Raw genomic sequence first — 20,332 nt, 5'->3', positions numbered from 1 at the left:
TTTAACACTGGCTAAACTGCATGCCTAAATCATCACTAAACCCTCCCCACTGTCTGTATCTCAGCTGTGCAGGAGGAGAACGTGGCTGCTACACTTCACTCATGCTTTTATGCCACAATTCATAGTGAGAAAAACAGGGTATCACATACCTGCTGCGCAAGGTCCACGGGAGCAGCTTTATCTGTCTTATCTGCATCTCTGTGCTCTTGGTATGCAACAGGTATGCCAGAGGGTCACTAAGTGAGAGGAGCTCTAGGAGCAGTTAGATGGCTTACAGCTGTCATGTCTCCAAGGAAACGCAAAACCCTTTTGACAAGTCTTATCCTGTCTGTGTTTTGCCCCTTCCCTATTTCTGGCTCAAAACTGCACACCTGCCCTCTTTCTTCTTTATCAAGGTTTATTCCTTAGAAAACAGTTAGCTCATTGCCATAACGCAGTAGGGCTCAGGAGAAGAATACAAGTGCAGTGTATCGTGTTGGGCTGAGTGCATGTTAGGAGTGTAAATCTCTGACTTTGACTTACAGTGACTTGATTCAATAAAGATTCTTTAGGAAATGAGTCAATCACATCTTAAATTTCACCACAGTCTGATTCAATTTGATAATTTGTTTCAGAATCATTTTCAAAATGATTTTAGTTGTTCCTAAAATGATTTTCATACAATTCACAATCATTTAAAATAATAAACTTTTTTATATTCGTATTACACCAGTGGTGTTGCAGGTAAATGTAAATGTTTCTACTATTCTACAACTTCACAGGTTTCAGCTGTTTAGTAGGAAGCTGTAAAAAGTATGTCTAGAACGATGAGCAGAGCTACAGGTGATTCTAAACTGATTTAGGAAGCTGAAGAACATTGAGGATAAAGTTGTAATGAAATTCACATCCAGGATGTTTTGTATTTGAAGCGTGGTGATCAAATCCAGAGGCAGGTAACTTCTCAAGAAACAACTATAAGTAGATCATTTTATTAATATTATTTCTCATTCTTGCTGTTTTCTGTTGGTTCTTGCTGCTCTCAAATAAATTTGAATGATTCAATAAAACTAGTTAATATGACAACGTAGGGGATACATTTTTGCTTTTAAAAGTGTTGATTGTTGCAGTACTTTTTAAAAGTAGTTATTTTAAAATTAAGTATTTCAGCAAAATGAATAATTTTTTGTACAAGCAACCTACACAAATGAAAACACAAACTTTGTTTCCAACATCTACAATCTATAAACAATCCAGCCAAAAGTGGCGTGAGTGCAAACTTCATGACTTCCCACACAGGCGGGGTTAACAGTAACACAACAGAGGGATGAGATGTAACCAAAAGATGTAACTAAAAGTCTGATAAATAAATGCAAAACACAATAAATTCAATACAATTCTATGTTGTTTTATGAGCTTTTCAAGCTAACACATGAGCATATTGTCACTTTTCAAAAAAAACAAAAAAACAAAAAAGTATCTTCAAAATGGCAACTTTACAAGAGAAGGCAAAAAATTATTTACATTTAATATAAGTTAATGTAATAAGATTTAATTTTGGCACATTTATGTTAGTCTATTAAGAATGAAATATTCGTATAATGTAAAGGACAGCTACAGTGTTCCAATGATGTAGAAAAGTTAAATTTTCTCTTTTTATTTTGGACGACAGTGATACATTAATAAAAATAAATAAATGTGGTTAGTGAAAAGAAGATGTAAGTGGTAAATTTATTTTTGACTCCAAAGTAGAAGAGCAAAAAAACTGAAATGTATTTTATTTACATTATATTTGTAATACACATCTGATGCATGGGGGGGGGGGACGTCCAGAAAACACTGTGTTACAACTAACCCTACTTGTTACATGCTTCACATTGATGCTATATTACAGCCACCAAGAGGGTGATTATAATAATGTATATTTTGTGACTTCTACACATTTACAGCTCAGTAATCAAACGAAAAAACTTAGAATGAAAAAAGTTAGGGTACAGAGTTAATCTGGAGAAATATCTGTCCAATGCCAGTCACCATTCACAGGCGACATTGCTGAGGGGGCATACACGATTAGGAATAAAAGCAGGAACCTGTTTAACTTCATAAACTATCTATCTTACATTTTACCCTGCATTAGTTTGCTCTCCCCTACTTTACCTGAATGCTATTATTATAATCATACAATCATTCCGAAATTGACACAGATCCATGCATCATGACTTTTACACCATTCGTACATATTCAGTCAGATACAGCTTCCCTAAGCAGTAAGGTTTAGAATACATCCCCTGCTAAAGGGTCCTCAGCGGACTGGCTGGAGTCAGCAGTGTCTATGTGCAGCTCCGTCTCAGAGACTGGCTGTGCTGCAGTGTCACAATGGCCCCTTTCCAGCCTCTCCTGGCTCAGGCCACATCTTTCCATCCTGCACAGTGTCAGCCCAGAGGAGCCGCGCTCCACACAGCCAGCCCAGCGGGTGTCACAGGGTGCACATCATCGCACCAAACACACGTGAGCATGCACACACACATCCACACATTCAGCCAGTCTAACACACAAACACCCACATCTTTATATGAACACTGTCTGGCACCCCTGTGATATTGTGAGTATGATTCTATCAAGTGCCCAGTTCCTCACCCCCGCAAGCCCTCATATTAACTGTTCAATAGACAGTGCATCACTGTTCCAAGGTGTTCACATGTAGCATGATTCAACAGCGCCATCTAGAGTTTAATAGTATAAGTATGTGTTTGGATCAAAGTGCAGTTCCTGATGTGAATGCAAAGGCCTCTTTCATGCTCTTTTTTGTCTTGTTGATTAACCACTCAAAGCAAGTAATGTAATCAACTACTTTCATTTTAAGTAGATTATGTGCTGAACCAGCTGCTTGATGTCTTATAAAGTTAAGGTAAAGCATTGAAGGTATGTTGATAGCTTCACCTTCATGAGGCCACATGCATGTATGTATGTATGCATGTAAGTCCACTTGTTGCTGGTTAATTTGCAAAAATTTGCACAGTGACGCAGTGAAATATACATGAACAAACACGTTTTCATTTTGTTTCTGTGAAAAAAACAAAAAAGCAAGGTTTTCGGACCATGTCATACACCTGTATGTATTAATGTCACAGGCACAAGCTCAAGAAGAAGCTCCAACTCGATGATTATGCCTTAAATGCAAATTCAACTTTATTCTGATGAAGATTTGATGACAATAGTAGATAATTCACATACATCCTCAGAAGACACAGCCTTCAGTTCAGTTCTCTTTCGTTACTCTTTGAATGTGCTTGCAATCGTCAGATTGATCTGCCCAGGCAAGGAGCCCAAAGCACAATAGAATTAAAAAATGTTCTTTTACACATTGCATGTAATTACACATTTCCAAATCCCCAAAACCTATTTTGCGCAGCTTTAAGTCTTAATTTAAAATTAGACACGTCATGTTCACTTGAGCAGATTTGTGAATAGCTATAAGGACATCATTCCTTCAGAGTGAGTCTACAGTAACTCAAGCAAAGAGTACAGTTTTTTAGTGATTTTATTAGTGTAAGTGATTTTGATTTTTAAGAATTTCACCTTTTTTGGTGCTGCATCTCAGTAAACAAAAAAAAAAACTGTTTGCCTCCTTATAAGCTGAAATTGCTTAACTTTTTTGTTGTTGGATATTGACTCAGTTCCACCCCCCCAGTTTAGTCATTGCTAAATCCCCACAGGCGACAATCACACGGTACCCCGAGGCTGGGGGTGGTGAGGGCTCCTTCCTCTCAGTCGCCTGACTGCAGAGGGAGGACACATCACTGGGATTTGAACTCACAATTTTTTGATGATTAGGCACTTACACAATTTAAGAAAAAATGTGAAGGTGAATTAACTCAATGTTAATCTGTGCTTAAATAGTTCCTCATTGTCTGTGCTTACAGAAAGAATAGTGACCAGTGCAAATAAATAAATTAACTAAAGCAAACTGTTTTTAATGTGTTATTAAATGTTTTGAATTATTTTCATTGTTTCTTTCTGTAATGTTGCAGCTTCAGAGTGGTGTGACTGTACAACTGCCTGATCATCAGGAGATAATGAGGTCAAATCCCAATGATGCCTCAGCCCTCAGTAGTCAGGAGTGGAGGATGCCACCCCAATTTCCACCCCCTCAATGTGGGGACACTGTGTAACAGGGGGAGTAGTAGTGAATAGGTAGAAACTGAGTAAAAGTCCAACAAAAAAATAGTAATACAAGAAGGCAACCACATTTGCTGTGTTTTTGAGTTAAGTTAAACTGCATTTTGTAGACCAGTATGCAAGGGAACTTTTGACTAAACTAAGTTTTTAAAGGCTGTGCAGAAGCTTGCAAATGTATTATTTTTTACAGTGTATTTTTTACAGTGTATTTTTTACAGTGGTTTTCAACTCCAGTCCTGTGGATTCAATGCTCTGCGCATGTTCAGGTGCCCTCTGCCACAGTGCAACTTATCTGGTTCATGAAGAGCTTGATAATTAGGTGTAGGTGTAGGATCAGGTGTGTTGAGCAGGTAATAGTTGGAACTGAAGTGGCAGGGGTGCAGGGCTGCAGGTTCCTTGGACTGGAGCTAAAAACCTCTGATTTGAGGAACAAACTTTGTAGAGTACTTTCAGTTTCCTGTAGGAGAAGTGCTCTCAAAAACAGTGCAATGTATGACCTCTAGTTAGATTAAACTTTGGATAAATTGTCTTCCTTCGGCTCTATTTCATCACATTTTGTTAAGCAGTTGGCAATTTTTTTTAGTATACTGAAGTTTGCATTTGACCAGCACTTGTTGAAGAATTAAGATTGTCTTTAAGAACAAACTCTTCAAGAGGAAGCACACACATTTCAGTTAAAGAGCTTCAACTGGCCTTCATCATTTCAGATGAGGTACTTTAGGGTTGGGCAAAATACATTGAAAACTGTCCTAACTGTATTCAGTAATGTATTCTGTTACACTACATAAAAACTAACATATTCAGAATACATTTAGAACACATCTAAATAAAGCAATTGGGAAAAACTCTGTTGATTTTTATTTAATTCACATTATTCCTCACTGTTACTGGTTGATAGTTTCCTTCATGTAATTCTTCTCCCAATATGTTTCATGAAGAATTCTCATATTTAAATCAAGTTACAAAATTCCAAACATTATTTTGGCTCTATGAAACAAACAGTTCTCCATGTCCCAATGACACAATCTTGCAATTTAGACTATAAAGTGGGTAGCTGTGATTTTCAGTTAATGAAGTAACTTGCCACAAAACCCCTGTATGAATCCAGTACAACACTGATCCTAACTTCTGGTTAACATGCTCACAACTGAGGAGACTGCCAGCATCATTCCTCGATAGAGTTTAGTGATGCTGGCTCATCAGTTTGGTTTATCAGTCTGCTCAGGCTTTAGCAGGAGCATTCATGTATGTTAAGAAGCCACTTTTCGTGTTCTTCTTTAGAGTAAGTTTTTATACACCATGCACTGATTTTAAAATAGTTAATAAACAAGTATTTATGGTATTTCTTTTAAAATTTGTTTTTTTTTTTTATTATTTAGTGGGTAAGTATACTAAAAGCATTCTTCTAAACATGTAACTGTATTCTAAATACCGCCTTTACAAAATGTAACTTGTGCTTAATACACATACTGAATTTCTATATTCTAACTACATATTCCAAATGTTTGTATTCTCTACATCCCAACCCTGGATACTTTAAATCTGTTTGTGTTCTTAAATTATTATCTTATAAGCTTACCCAATACATCAGAAAGACGCTCAAGAAGTGTTAGATATCATGAATTCCACAAGGCCATCTGGACTGGGTACGGTTTTGCTCAGGAAAAGAGGAGAGCCAGAAAGTGAATGTTTGCATGCTCAGCTCAGTGCATTAAAGAAGAAAGTAATAAATCTCATCTCATTGCTCGAAGAAAAATGACTGGATTTGGAACACTATCCATGCTCAAACGGAGTGGCTGACTCTGTTACTGTAGGCTATATTGACTGTCTGAAAAAAATACTAGAAAGATGTAGACATCTAAGAATTACAAGAGCTGGAATTAATTAGTGCAATAACATAAAAATTCACTTAAACTTGAATGCTTCCAGAGGAGGCAATGAATCAGTTGGTAGTTTAGAGTTGTAGTAATTATTTTTGAGCGGTCACATTCTCTCAAGAAGTCTGTGTTCTCAGGGTGGAATCCAACTCTGTGGACTCTGTGAACCTGCAGCCTCATGACTGTCACTTCAACATCCAGCTAAAGTTCTTGTTTCCCAGCACTGAGTTCAGGAACTGAAGGAAGTTAATGTAACTACCCAAAATTAAAAAAGAGAAATATCATGGGAGAGTCCAGGATTATGAAATATTCAGTAACTGTAGCAATTGTGATTGAGTGGGCCAAGCACCATCTTTGTTTTGACTTTATATTGCTCTTCAAAAGTTATAGCACACCTCAACTTCTTTTCACTATTTAGAGCAATGTTAAAGTCCAGCATCCTTTCTCTCTGAATGGGGAGAGATCTATAAAACCAAGACTAAAAAGCCATATCAATGTTTCAAAATCAGATCTGAAATCAGTGATAAAATCTGACAAAAACAGCTTAAATAGTTTGTACTGTATGGCTAACAAAACCTCCTCTCCTTTGTCTTGGTCCAAGTTAAGACTTTATTCCTTTAGTTTTATAGTTTTTGCAAAGAAAAGTGGCATAATCTCAATAGCTTTCTATTTGATGCAGTACTGTGCAGTAAAACTTTAAAACTTTAAACTAGAACAGTTTAAACAGCCATTAAGTTCAAGTTATTCAGGAGGTATTTCTGAGGAGATTAGATACTAGATAAAATAATCTGTATATTATATAATAATGTGCGTAAGGAAGGGAAAAGTCAAAGGAAAATCAGTGAAAACATAACTTCCCTAAACTGGAGTTCAAAAGATTATTTAAATATATAGAGGAAAAAAGGTATCAGATCCTAACAACCAAGCAAGACCTAGTAGACCACCAAAACTGTCACTATCAGATAAACAGTACTTAAACCTTTCATCTTTGAGAAAGAGGAGAAAATCAGGTTCCACTCTTGCTTTAGATGTGACAAATCCACAGGTGTTTCTGACCATCCTTCCACTGTGAGATGACAACTTAGCACAATGAGTCTGAAAGGAAAAATCTGTTACTGAGAAAAGGAAATAGACAAAAAAGAAGAACATTTTCAAAACTAATAAACAGAACAATGGACTGACCACTTCCAATTTCAGACCTCAACATTACTGAATGTGTTTGGGATTACTTGGATTGTGAGAAGCAGAAATTGAAATCAACTTGTAAGACTGAACTTTGGAGGAGTCGAAAAATATCCCTGCAGATTTCTTTGAAAACCGAAAGCAGGTCTCTTGAAAAGAGTGGAAGCTGTAATAAAGGCAAAGTGTTAACACACTAAATACTGAAACAAAATAATATTATATTTAGCTGTTAATGCTTTTGTGTAATTCTCTTGTGGTTGTAATGTGTAGTTTTCTGCTTTTTTTTCTTCTCTTACTAAAAATGAGCAACATATTCTTAATAGCTGTTTTGAATGGCAACTAACCAAATGAAGGGTGAAAAGTGGTCTCTGACTCTAATTGTTTGTTATTGCAACTTGACAAAAAAATATTGTTAAAAGTATCTCCATTTGTGCAATGTTTAGTTTTCTACATATTTGAGCGCAGCAGCTGCCCTTTACTTTGTGTTAAATTAAGAACATTCTTGCCTTCTTCTGTAAAGTTGCCATTTTGGTACTTGTTTTTCATTGGACAGCGTCTGTATGCTCCTTTATTAAAAACATTTTGTAAGGCTTCAGTGGGGTCTAAAAGTCTGAGACCACATTAAGATCTGGGATTTCTTTCATTTAAACCTGGAAATAAACTACAAAAAAAAATCTTAGAATTTTGAAAAAAACTAAAGCAAAGAAAAATTATGATGAGTAAAACGAAGAAATATTCATGGTTTTGCACAATTTCTTGGTCACTACTCAAATTTAAGCAAATATGTGACACTGACCATGTTGAGGCCTTTGCACAGAAAGGTCAGATTTTTTTAATCTTGCCTCTTCCATTGAAGCTCGTGTTCAGACGAATCTCAGGTGATTTAATTTAATCTTCATAGACTTCTGTCACGGTTAGTGATCAGAGTCCATGGCAGCTCAAGCAAACGCTGTCATTAAAGCAAAAGAGGGACAAACACTAAGAAATTCTGAAATGCATGTAAATGTTTCAAAGATTCTACTTTTCATTCAGGCTGTATAAGCTGATAATATCATTTATAATGAAAAAAATTGTGTTAAATTAGAGAAAAATGCACCAGTGGTCTCAGACTTTTGGACCCCACTGTGGGTGTCCCCAAACTTTTTATAGACAGTTGGACTACATTTGAGGCCATTACCTTTTACGTATCTAAAATTAGCACATGACTCTGCACAAGAATAAGCCAGCCACTCTGTGCTTTACCACCTAAGAAGGGCAGTTTGTCTGTAGAGCAATACTTTTTTTTAACCACAAAATATTTTCTCATCAGAAAGTAAGTCACAGAGCTGTTTTCCCATGATTATGATGGAGAAGGTCAGGTCTGTTTATCAAGCCATTTATATAGGTACATAAATTCAGTAGTGCTCATGAATGCTATATATATACACTATACTGCCAAAAGTAGTAGCTGAAATCAGGTGTTCCTATGCAAAGCGTTGAATGCAGTGGTGTAAAACACGCCACCACTGGACTCTAGAGCAGTGGAGACGTGTTCTCTGGAGTGACGAATCGCACTTTTCTGTTTGGCAATCCGATGGACGAGTCTGGATTTTGCGGTTGCCAGGAGAACGGTACTTGTCTGACTGCATTGTGCCAAGTGTAAAGTTTGGTGGAGGGGGGATTATGGTGTGGGGTTGTTTTTCAGAAGTTGGGCTCGGCCCCTTAGTTCCAGTGAATGAAACGCTTAATGCTTCAGCAGACCAAGAGATTTTGGAAAAATTCATGCTCCCAACTTTGTGAGAACAGTTTGGGCATGGCCCTTTCCTGTTCCAACATGACTGCAAGGTCCATAAACACATGGATGAGTGAGTTTGGTGTGGAAGAACTTGACTGGCCTGCACAGAGTCCTGACCTCAACCCGATAGAACACCTTTGGGATGAATTAGAGCGGAGACTACGAGCCAGGCCTTCTCGTCCAACATCAGTGTCTGACCTCACAAATGCGCTTCTGGAAGAATGGTCAAAAATTCCCATAAACACACTCCTAAACCTTGTAGAAAGCCTTCCCAGAAGAGTTGAAACTGTTACAGCTGCAAAAGGTGGGCCGACATCATATTAAACCCTATGGATCAAGAATGGGATAACACTTAAGTTCGTATGCGTGTGAAGGCAGACGAGCGAATACTTTTCGCGAATATAGTGTGTATATACATATATGGTGCCATTGTCATTAACAGAAGAGCTGTTATTTTTAATTGAGGAACACTTGATAAAAGACATGAGAAGCGCTTTACTTCTCAAGACCCATCAGTTCCCCTTTTTCAAACAATCACCTTCATTTCATTTCATTTCAGTGCCTGGGCCTATAAAACTGACCCTACAGACGAGAAAGCCTCAGTTCCTCATTTTTGTTTGTGGGCGAGGTTAACATCTGCTTGTACGTTGTGTTCACGGGTCATTGCAGTCACATGAGGAGCTTGAAGTGAAACATATCCCAACTGCTGGCAGACAGATTCACAACAAGAGCAAGGCAAGTGTGATTTCTTACATTTGTATTATTAATTTTAAATCATCTGTGAAATCAGGCCTCGTAGCAAATAGGTAGAACTGATTAGAATAGATTGGTAACTGGTAAACCCCAGCATACAATAACAGGAGGGATTTCTTTATTGCTATATCTGCAGTGCCTGGTTACATTCTGTATAGTGTGAGTATAGTTCATAGCTTGACAGTTCTTGTGTCTTTTGTGGTACTGCAGGTTGATAGTAATACAGGAAACACAGCACATCATTTAAAGTGGACTGCTATTTATTTTCTACTTTGACTGTAGTTGCTTCTTACATTATGTAAATCTATCCTATGTTTTTTCTCCACATCTAGATGATTGCTGTGTTGGTGCTGCTCATGGCAGGGCTGGTCTCCAGCGCTGTAATCTGTCCTGACGGAACACAATGTCAGGACAAAAACACCTGCTGTCTAACTGAGAAGGGATATGCCTGCTGCCCATATCCTAATGTAAGGGAAATAACTGTTTTGTGATCTATTATGCTTGAGTTAGATGGGCTTTACGTTCTTTTACTTTGTCAGTGGTACTGAATAGTGTGCTACAGAGAGTAGGTTGAAAAATGCTGATTTATTTGCCAGCAAGTCCAGGCTTCCATTCCACACTCCTATAACCTTTTTACAGATTTTAACAGGTTAGATCAAAGGCTTAAGAGTAAGCTGCTTGATGCATGAAACGTTGTTTTATGATAGTTTTGAGATAAGATTTTGGACTATAATATATTCAAGGCAGAGAGGTACATGCAGGTACATTCAGATTTACCACTACTTTACCATTATTCATATTACATGTAAAAACCAAGGATGCACATGTAGGTTGACTTATTCTTTAGGATATTAAATAAATTAGCTATATTTACAATGTAGACCTTGTGTCTCCTGGTTCCTATCAACACCACTGTAAAGAAATCTGAGTCAGTAAGTTTCTCTACAATGAACAACTTCACATCAAACTCTGAATGGCATTATTTCCATCTCAATGATTGGATTATACAGAAACTCTGTGGCTCTCCCTTTAAGAATAACTCAGTTTCTGTTGTTTTCCATGTAATTACTAAATAATAATTTAGGATGTAGCCAAGGAGAAGTAGAAGGCTCTTAGAAGGATCAAAGATCGTTCTTCTATGGCATCACAAACAGCCCTTTTGGCATCTTTCTTTTTAAAAGTGTTGTGAAACAAATTAATAGAAATAATATAATTTCTTTGCATCATTTCATACACTGCAATTGTAACACTGGGTTGTAATGTAATGGCATATTTTGAAATACATTGCATTTAAATCCACCTTGTGAAAATGTCTTTAAAATAAACTGTAATTAACAATGCCATATGTGTCATTTTAAAGGCTGTCTGTTGTCTGGACAAGGCCCACTGCTGTCCAGAAGACTACCACTGTAACCTGCAGACTCAACATTGTGAGAAACAGAGGTTTCCATGGTACAGCTTCCCAATGTCCCCTCAGATAACTGCTGAGGAAACAGAAGAAAAGCCTCCCTCTCCTGCAGTGGATATGTCCAGCCTTTCTGCATCTGTGGTGCATTGTGACAGCTATCATGTCTGCCCTGATGGTACAACGTGCTGCAGGTCCCCCTATGGCACGTGGACCTGCTGCGTGTTCAATATAGTAGGTATACTATACCAAGGGTGAATGCTTTAGCAGGATTTTGACTCTGTCTTTAACATCATTTCTGGTACTATAGGGCCAGTGCTGTCCTGATGGCATCCATTGCTGTCCATTTGGTTACCACTGTGACTACACGTCCACTCACTGCCTGCGGGGAAAGCTGAGCCTGCCTGCTTCTCCTCGGATACCTGCCACGTTCAACAGCACCAAGCAGGTACATGAAAGAGCAAGGATATCATCCAATGGTGTAGTATGTTAAGCAGTACAGAACAGAGCTATAACATTTACCACAGATGTAGTAATGTGTCATATGACTCTTTGAGAGTAACTGTGTTAATGACTGATATGAGCTTGAACAAGTTAAACATTAACAAAGTACAAGCTATAAAAATAGGGAGAGTGTAAAAGGAAGTAGGGCACGATATGATTCATAACTCCTGATATAGGTTCAGTTTTAGTTTTTCATATAGTCATGAAGGCAGTTATACATAGAGACAGGAAGGAACTTGATAGACCACCATCTATCACTGAGCGCAGCTGAAAATGTCAAAATTTACTTATTTACTTTGAAATTCATTCTCTGTATTTTTTTTGTTCAATGTTTAAATCTTCTACAGGGAACAAACTTAAATGTGGTATTTTTCTGTAGATTTTCTTGCACAGTTTATATTTACATGCTGAGTTTAAAATATTGCAAATAGTAAAACCTAAAATATAACATGTACCATAACTTCTGCACAGTCCACATTATATGTTTTTATTTTTGTCAATATGTTAAATTCAGCATATAAACAGTAAATGTGTGTTAAAATGTACAGAAGTGTGTCCTCTATAGAGGATGTGTACTTATCACAGTTTCACACTTTCACGAGCCAACAAAAATGTAATTTGACCAGGGGCATATACACTTTTGTACTCTTCTCTGTTCTCTTCCTAAGAACATAAGAGCGGAGTGTATGTGGGTGTTTTCAGTGAAAATGTTTAAGACCTTCTGGTGGAGGAGAGTTCTTGTTATTTCCTTGTTTTACTTTTAATTTAGCATTGTATTGGCTAGTTATCACCATCACCATACGGGGTCTGTGACGGTTTTCAGTCATTCAAATCACTGAACCGTCTCGCAGTGCTATGACAAGTCCAGCCACCTTGACTTCATATCACTAGACCATCAGCACACTGGCCATTATTAGTGATTGCGTGAACTCTGACTGACTCCAAAATGCCAGTCTTTCAAAATGCAGAGCACAACACCTTGCTTGGCACTGGAGGAACAGGAACAGGAATAGAAACAATGTAATGCAAACCGTTTCAGGTTTTATGATGTAACTGAATCTGTGAGACTAATGAAAGGAATGGCTGTTCCAAAGCTAAATTTTAGTGATTCATGAGTGGGAAACTGGCCAAAAGAGCCTAAAACAAAACCTTTCAATAGTCAGGAAACACACTGAATTGCTTTATAAGCAATGGAGGCATCAATAAGAGTTGGTACAGTATTGTATTGCATTTCCACTCTTGAATTGTCCCTCCAATCATGCGCATGACCCCCTATGGAATGGATCAAATCATCATGAAATCAGCTCATGTGCAATAAACTAGACAGCATTCACACAATAGTTTTACAAATTTGTCTTAATGTGTGATTTTTGACCTCTGATCTGGAAAAAATGTCATTTCTAAATGACAATGAAACATAAAGGGTAGCATTTTTCATCAAAACAAGACATTTTCGAAAGCTTATTTCTTTCAAGAAAATAACATAACTGTACTGTAAACCTCTTTGAATTTGATTCTCTGTATTTATTTTCACTTATTAACTTGATAGATTTACATTTGTATTTTTATTTGCCAGTTGATTAAGTTAATCAAAAAATATCATTTTTGATATTTGCTATTTTCAAATTTCAGATTAAATGTCATTAGCCTATACACTCATATTCTCTCTTACTTATTTCACACAAATTACGAAGTTAATAATACAGTAATTTTAGACGTATATTTAATGTGGATTCTGATTTCCATATTGAAAACTATGGCCTTTATTACCACATATCTAACTTGGATTGATTCCTGCTTTTCTTAAATGTAAGATCAGACTTTATTCCTTGTTAAATCTTTAAGTTTGATAACCTCGGTTGTTCTGTGCAGGATCAGTGCTGTCTGAGTGAGACGGGCTGCTGTCCCCAAGGGTTCCACTGTGATGAGGAGAGCAGAACCTGTGTAAATGACTTTGAAAAGTTGATTCCAGCGGTTCCTCTGATGCAGACTTCAGACAGCCAGGTCAAGGCTGGGGTCATACGCTGCAATACCCGCTTCTATTGCCCAGCTGCATACACCTGCTGCAGGACACCAACTGGCCAGTTTGGATGTTGTCCATATCGTCTGGTAAACTGATTGATATGTATTACTACTACCATGACACAGGCTTCAGTGTAGCTCCTTTGTTTAGAGTGATGTAGAGTGATGTTGTTGTTTTTGTTTGTTTTAAAGGGTGTGTGCTGTAAGGATGGAAAGCACTGCTGTGATTATGGCTACAAGTGCAGCCCATCATCCTCCCAGTGCACAAAAGGCTACACAAGCATCCCTGCTCGTCCCAAGAAAAAGGCACTGATCCTCTAAACCCATGCACTGATATAGATCTCTAAAAGGAAGACTATTATCCATATAAGGAATAAAGCAGGGAGCATGCACTGATAAATCATTTATTACTCTTTTGAGGTACATTTTGCCTCTCCAAATCAATGTGTCTGCTTATTTGGTCAATAATCTTTAATGTCTCAGGATTTTTTCTTTCCAAAGATAATCAGCTTTTTTTTACACGAATCAAGATTCTGCTTTTAGACTAATATAAGAATTACACACTCAGTCATACAACATAATGCAGTAGTGTATCAGGCAGTAGTGTCTACATACATCACTGTTACTGCTTGAGAGTTGACCACCACTGCAAAATACCCAGCCAAGAGCAGCTCTGTAGTTACTGACCATTGTTGAATGAAGGATGTGCAGTGATCAACACCAGCAAGGCGCAGCTGATCTAATATGGCTGTATAATGTTGTGAGAAAAAAGTGTGAAAAAACATTTGAAATGATCTGATTTTCTACAGAACCTGCTACCAAAATGTGCTCTAATACTCCTGTTATATCATCCTAATGAATAAAGACAAAATGAGCCACGATTGTTCAAACCATTTGTTCGATCTGGCGCTATAAAACTGTGTGTGTTGTTTAATACGCTTTTATTTATTTCTTTATTTGAATTCAGCAAACATTTTCACACAACTTTATGAAGGAAGCTCTTCTTACGAGAACTTTCGTGCACTTTTTTTGGTTTACTGCTCCGCCCCTACATGTGACTCGGGGTTTCTATGGCAACGCCGTATCAACAGCCCGGCGGCGGTGCTGTGAGTGCGCTTTCAAAATGACAGAGATGTCGGCAATGAGCAGGAAAATCATTCAAAACCTCGCTGAAACGCTGTCTAAACAAGTAAAACACTGTAAGTATCTGGACTACTGCCGCCAAATTTTCTACCTAGCAGACACTAATAGACCACAGGAACACTATAGATAGATGGAGTCATCTATTAGCAGATTGGCTAGCCAGGCGTTAAAGGGGAGTTCCACCGATTTTCAACATTTGTTGTAATATTTAAATCGTTGAAATATAAACAAAGTCCTTCAGAGTGCTTTGGTGTGAAATGCTTTACTGTAGAGAAACTAACCAACACTGATTTCTCTACAGTGGTTATGACAGGAACCAGGAGTCGCGATGTATACAGCACAAATATAGCCATTTTATTTACTATGCAAAACTACCAGTGAACCTACACGTGTCTTCTGAGCTTTTATATGTAATGCTGATGGTGGTATAACAGTGGTACATCTTGATAAGTTTTCATTGGCGACTATTTTGCCGCACAACACCCTGCAGGTAGCACTCCGCCATTAATATCTTCAAAACACATTTTTTAGGGGCACTAAACGCTTTGGACGTCTGGTTCCTATCACCACCACTGTGAACAATTCTGAGTAAGTATGTGTCTGTAGAACGGTGCATTTCACACTAAACCACTCTGAATGACTTTGTGGACATCTTTAAGACTGAATTATGCAGAAATTCAGACAAATCTGGGAATTCAGTTTTAACATGCATACCAGCTAGGTTTGACTCCAGCTCCACATTCCATGACCTATTGTATGGAGGTTTTATAACACCTTCCCATTACCAACCAGAAACTCTAGAAATTTGTTACTTTTATCTAAGTCTATCACCTGAACCACAAACATTGTAGTTCTCCAGATAGACAGAACCAGGACCTCTAATTCAACTGTTTACTAATCAACCAAAGGAAGACAACAAAAGTTATAAGATTAAAAAAAAACGTTGCACTAATACTAATAATATTTTTACTTGTAAGAATATTTGTGAGGAAAAAATACTTCTTACTCTGTTACATTTTAGTAATTTAGTCTGTAATTCTTCATTATTTCATTCATTATGTTCAGTTGGTTTATCTACTGGACGCCCCTCACTTTTGATGTTTTCATTTTGAGATAACATTTTAATTTTAGGATATTAAAAAAAGAAGAGTACTGAAGAACAAACTTTAGTCCCTATACTGATAGATGCTGGATACACTAAGACGTTTTAAAGGGAAGTCAATACTAAGTATTTTTTTGTCCTGCTACTTTTGTTGCTCCATTCAAGTAATTTTTTGGGAAAGGTACTTTTTCATTTACATTAATTATTACTTCACTAAAGTAATGAGTATGGATTTTAGATTAACAGACATCTGCTTTAATATAAAAGTCTACAAACTTAACCAGAACCCTTTTCATTCTCCAGTTAATAAAACAGAGGCAGAGTGCCTCATTCGACTCTTCAACGGTCTGCTGGGAGAGCAGACTGACAGGCGAGTGGGGCTTGGCCTGGACCGAGGCAAATTCCGAAATATCCTGCACAACACATTTGGACTGACAGATGACATGATTATGGACAGAGGTAGGGTCACTGGGGGTGCCTTGTGCTCTGCATGTAGAGGCTAACACTTGTAGAAACCAACACCATATCTACAAGGCTAACATTTCTCTGACCCCACAGTCTTCCGTGCCTTCGACAAGGACAATGACAGCTACATCAGTGTTAAGGAGTGGGTAGAAGGACTGGCCATCTTCCTTCGAGGAACTTTGGATGAAAAAATCAAATGTAAGAAGCTCAGTAGTGTGTGTGATAAGAGTAATGATCTGGACACTGCATTCATGCTGTGCTTCACCTTCTGACATTTTTGCCAGACTGTTTTGACGTGTACGACCTGAATGGAGATGGGTACATTTCAAGGGAGGAAATGTTTCACATGCTGAAGAACAGCCTGATCAGACAGCCGACCGAGGAAGACCCTGATGAGGGGATTAAGGACCTTGTGGAAATAACTCTGAAGAAAATGGTGAGGGGAAAAAAAGAGAAGTGGTCCTGCATAGTAAGAAGAGAAGGGTAACAATTCCACTGAAATCGATTCTGGTCTTGGTGTTTAGGATTATGACCACGACAGCAGACTTTCATATGCTGACTTTGAGAAGGCTGTGAGGGATGAAAACCTGTTACTAGAGGCTTTCGGAGCCTGTCTTCCTGATGCAAAGGTAAAATTACACATTTTAAAGCATTATGGGTGTGGGTGATTTCTATACATACAGCAGCAGGAGATAAATGAAATGAGTTGCAATCATTTAATGTTCTTGTAACAAGATAAAAGACATATCCCACATAGTGAATGTAATAATATTTATATACTCCTTGGGGGGGTCTTTCAATATTTTTCTACGTACTTCTTTTAATGTGACACTGATTTTGCTGTGTAAAAATGTAGTAATAAATAAATTTGTTCAATGTAAATGTTTGTATTGCAGAGTATTCTGGCATTTGAGCAACATGCATTCCAGGAGCCTCAGGAGCGCTGAATCACTCAAATAACAAAAGGAGAAAACTGTTATTTTGTAACAAACCAACGCTCCAGTATAATAATAATAATAATAATAATAATGTACTGTACACTGAAGACCTGAGTAATGTATTGCTGTTGCAACTGCAAAACAAATGTGATTAAATTCTTCGCCGTGGCTTTGCTGTGGTTGTCTTTCTCTCAGATGGAGTTGATGCAACCTACAAAAAGAAAAAGAGCAAATTATTTCAGACACTTCACCTTTCCTTAACCATCATAAACCAGACTTTTCTGTCAATAATGTAAACAATAAAATAATTATACTGCTAACCTTTGCCATTGTGTGCCTGATTATGTTTGCAGTTTTGTTTAATGAATCATCTTCCATGTCCATCTTTGGTGGTTCTGGTAGTTTGGGTCCAAACAAGTGGGCATTTTTGTCTGCCACTCCTAACAAGTCTGTGTTGTCCTCCATTTTCCTTTTCCTGTTTTCCAAATGTGCAGTCCTTGGAATAAACCTTGGTGTACTAGTTGGAAGACCTTTGTTTCTTTTAGTCCTTTCTCTTTCTTCATAGCCAGAAGACATCAACTGTGGTGAAGGTGAGGTCTGCTTGCAATGGTCTGAGGCACTAGGGATGAAATTATGTAAAGATCCCATTTTATCCTCTGTAGCTACAGTTCTTCCATGTACACTGAAAGACTGAAATGAGTCTTTAGAAGGCAAATATTGCAGGGGAGCCTCTTCACAGGGTGGTAAGGGCAACAGTGCAAAGCCAGAATGAGTACTGGAACTAGAACTGTCCCCTTGAGTTCTCTTAAGATGTGTCCTGTCTTCACATGCAGCAGATGATGGAGCTGGTGACTCTGAACAGGCAGTCATAGGGTTCGCTATGGGTTGTTCCTGCTCACAGTCTTTATCTGTAACAAAATGTATCGTGCAAGATAATTGCAATTGTTTGGTCACACAGGGAAAAAAACTTTCAAATAAAACAATGTGCAAGTACTAAATACCTGTTCTTTGACCTGCTCTGTTAACATATCTTCTTCTGTCCTGCAACTTCTTTCTCGTGTCTTCCACAGTCTCATATTCAGGAGCATAACACACATGTAGCAGCCCCCCAAAGAAGCTTTTCTCGTCTGTATTCCTTTTGGCCGCCCTGAAACAATACAGAACACTACATCGTTAATAAATCCATCTTAGCTGTTTCATAAAATATTTATCACATAACAGGGACTTATTCTCACCTTGCACTTGTGAGTTTTTGGAACTTGATGAGGTAAACTTCAGTGAATTGTTCCGCAGGATATTCATCCAGTACTCTGTACTCTTCAACCACTCCATAGAGAGCAAAGAGCTGCACCAGCTCATTCATCACCCCAATAGCAGGCACTCCTTGCACCAGCAGAAACCGAGACTCCAGATTAATTGTGTACACCTAAACATTTACAAAGCAAAACATATGCTGTAACTACAAGAAAACTACAACCATTATGGGGCTTTTTTCCTGCTAAAGCAGAAGAAAGCCAGATAGCTAATGGTAGGAAGAAGATCACCTCTGTATCTATTAGCCTCTATATCAGTAGATTTCATTATGGCTGTGGGTGTGGGAGGAGGGCGAGTTCCAAAGGCTCTATGATGTATTTTGCACAATGCATCCTGGATAGTTTAGTGTGAAAATAGTGATGGATGTAAGCGATGCAATGCAGCACTATAGAATATTACATAACATGACAAATAACATATTATATGCTAATTTTAAGACAGAATGCCCCTTAAATTACACACAGTATCCACACAGACGTTCAACTGCTCACACAGTTTGTATAATCTCAATATAAAAAACCTTTGCCAATAGAATGGGATGCTCTGGAGCAGCTGCACCGCACATGAGCCTTATATCACCAATCCTAATGCCAAGCTTGAGGGGTATAAAGCTCGACAACCTTGTGATGAAGTGAAACCGTATTCTTAAGAACTCTACTGAACAACTATGGGATGAGATGGAGTGATATTTGTCTTCATTTTCCAACATCAGCACATGACCTCACTAATGCTCTTGTGAATGAATGCAATCCAATTCTCACAGCAACGTTCTAACATCTAGTGCAGTGGTTCTCATCCTTGGTCCTAGAGGACACCCTGCCCTGTACATTTTAGTATTTTCCCTAATCCGACTTGTCACGCAAGTAGCAGACCCATCCTGAGTTGAAGTGGGTGGGTCAGAGCAGACAAACACAAAAATACGCAGGGCAGTGGGCACTGCAGGACCATGCCTTCCTAGAAGACTACAAGCCCTGACTGCAGCAAATAATACTTTTAATTTGAGAAGAAAAGTACGATGAGCAGGAGTCCACAAACTTTTGGACATATAACAATACTGTTATACAACATGCAGACAGTATAAAACAGTATTAGGTAGGAGAAAGGAGGATGGCTAACGCTGAATGTTTAGAATAAGTCTGTGATGGGATGCTTGGCTAGCTACGAGGCTGAAGTTGGCTTCCTATCTGAATTTCCCCGTTCCACCTTAAATGGTGCAGCAGTTACATTCTGGCTGTTAGGTTCAGAAAGTAACTGCTGCGCCATTTAAGGTGGAACGGGAAGATTCCAACAAGAAGTTGGCGAGTAAGAGGACATCATTCAGCTTCGCTGGCTAGCTAACGGTGATTTTGCCCATTCAGCGAATTTATTTCATTCTAAAGCTCCGACAAAAATACTATACTGACCTTAACTGCTTTTGGTCTCCTCCCCTCTCTATACTTTGGCCGTGTGAGACAAACGTTTCGCTGCTCATGATGTTTGTACACTTGCGGCGTATCCCACACAGAGCTCCCCCTCTGAGCCGCCATGTTTACCCTCCGTCACCACCGACGCAAAAGTGAAAACAAGACAGGCTAAGACCTTACTAATCGATCGCAGCAGTGGCTGGGCATTTACAGTAAAAGCAAAAGAATCTGAAATCTCATATTTATTACATTTTTGTGTAATGTTTCTTTCTGTATGCAATGTTTTAATAGTTAA

At 38.1% G+C, this 20,332-nt stretch overlaps 3 protein-coding genes across 4 annotated transcripts; 2 read left to right on the top strand and 1 right to left on the bottom strand.

The window, feature by feature from the left end:
- The first annotated feature begins 9,621 nt into the window (after positions 1-9,621).
- Positions 9,622-14,592, top strand: LOC118805558 (progranulin-like). Its single transcript, XM_036566432.1, has 6 exons — positions 9,622-9,723; positions 10,074-10,208; positions 11,102-11,380; positions 11,457-11,594; positions 13,523-13,759; positions 13,865-14,592. The coding sequence occupies exons 2-6, from the start codon at positions 10,074-10,076 to the stop codon at positions 13,991-13,993; spliced, it is 918 nt and encodes a 305-aa protein (XP_036422325.1). The 5' UTR covers positions 9,622-9,723; the 3' UTR covers positions 13,994-14,592.
- Positions 14,593-14,770: 178 nt separating this feature from the next.
- Positions 14,771-17,395, top strand: efcab1 (EF-hand calcium binding domain 1). Its single transcript, XM_036566431.1, has 6 exons — positions 14,771-14,871; positions 16,221-16,376; positions 16,476-16,580; positions 16,667-16,818; positions 16,907-17,011; positions 17,279-17,395. The coding sequence occupies exons 1-6, from the start codon at positions 14,796-14,798 to the stop codon at positions 17,327-17,329; spliced, it is 645 nt and encodes a 214-aa protein (XP_036422324.1). The 5' UTR covers positions 14,771-14,795; the 3' UTR covers positions 17,330-17,395.
- rbm48 (RNA binding motif protein 48) lies at positions 17,085-20,173 on the bottom strand. Of its 2 annotated transcripts, none has more exons than XM_036566429.1 (5): positions 20,038-20,173; positions 18,556-18,746; positions 18,322-18,467; positions 17,642-18,228; positions 17,085-17,531 (listed from the first exon to the last, which is right to left on the bottom strand). In XM_036566429.1, exons 1-5 carry the CDS (start codon positions 20,158-20,160, stop codon positions 17,472-17,474), a joined length of 1,107 nt encoding a protein of 368 aa, XP_036422322.1. In that variant the 5' UTR covers positions 20,161-20,173; the 3' UTR covers positions 17,085-17,471. The 2 variants fall into 2 exon arrangements, with proteins under 2 accessions (XP_036422322.1, XP_036422323.1); XM_036566430.1 differs by having other exon boundaries at positions 18,556-18,703; positions 20,038-20,147.
- Between the last annotated feature and the right edge of the window lie 159 nt (positions 20,174-20,332).

The sequence above is a fragment of the Colossoma macropomum genome, unplaced genomic scaffold (assembly GCF_904425465.1).
Source record: "Colossoma macropomum unplaced genomic scaffold, Colossoma_macropomum, whole genome shotgun sequence".
In the NCBI taxonomy this organism is placed as follows: domain Eukaryota; kingdom Metazoa; phylum Chordata; class Actinopteri; order Characiformes; family Serrasalmidae; genus Colossoma; species Colossoma macropomum.
The sequence above is the reverse complement of the archived record's forward strand: the minus strand, read 5'-3'. Positions and strand labels throughout refer to the sequence as shown.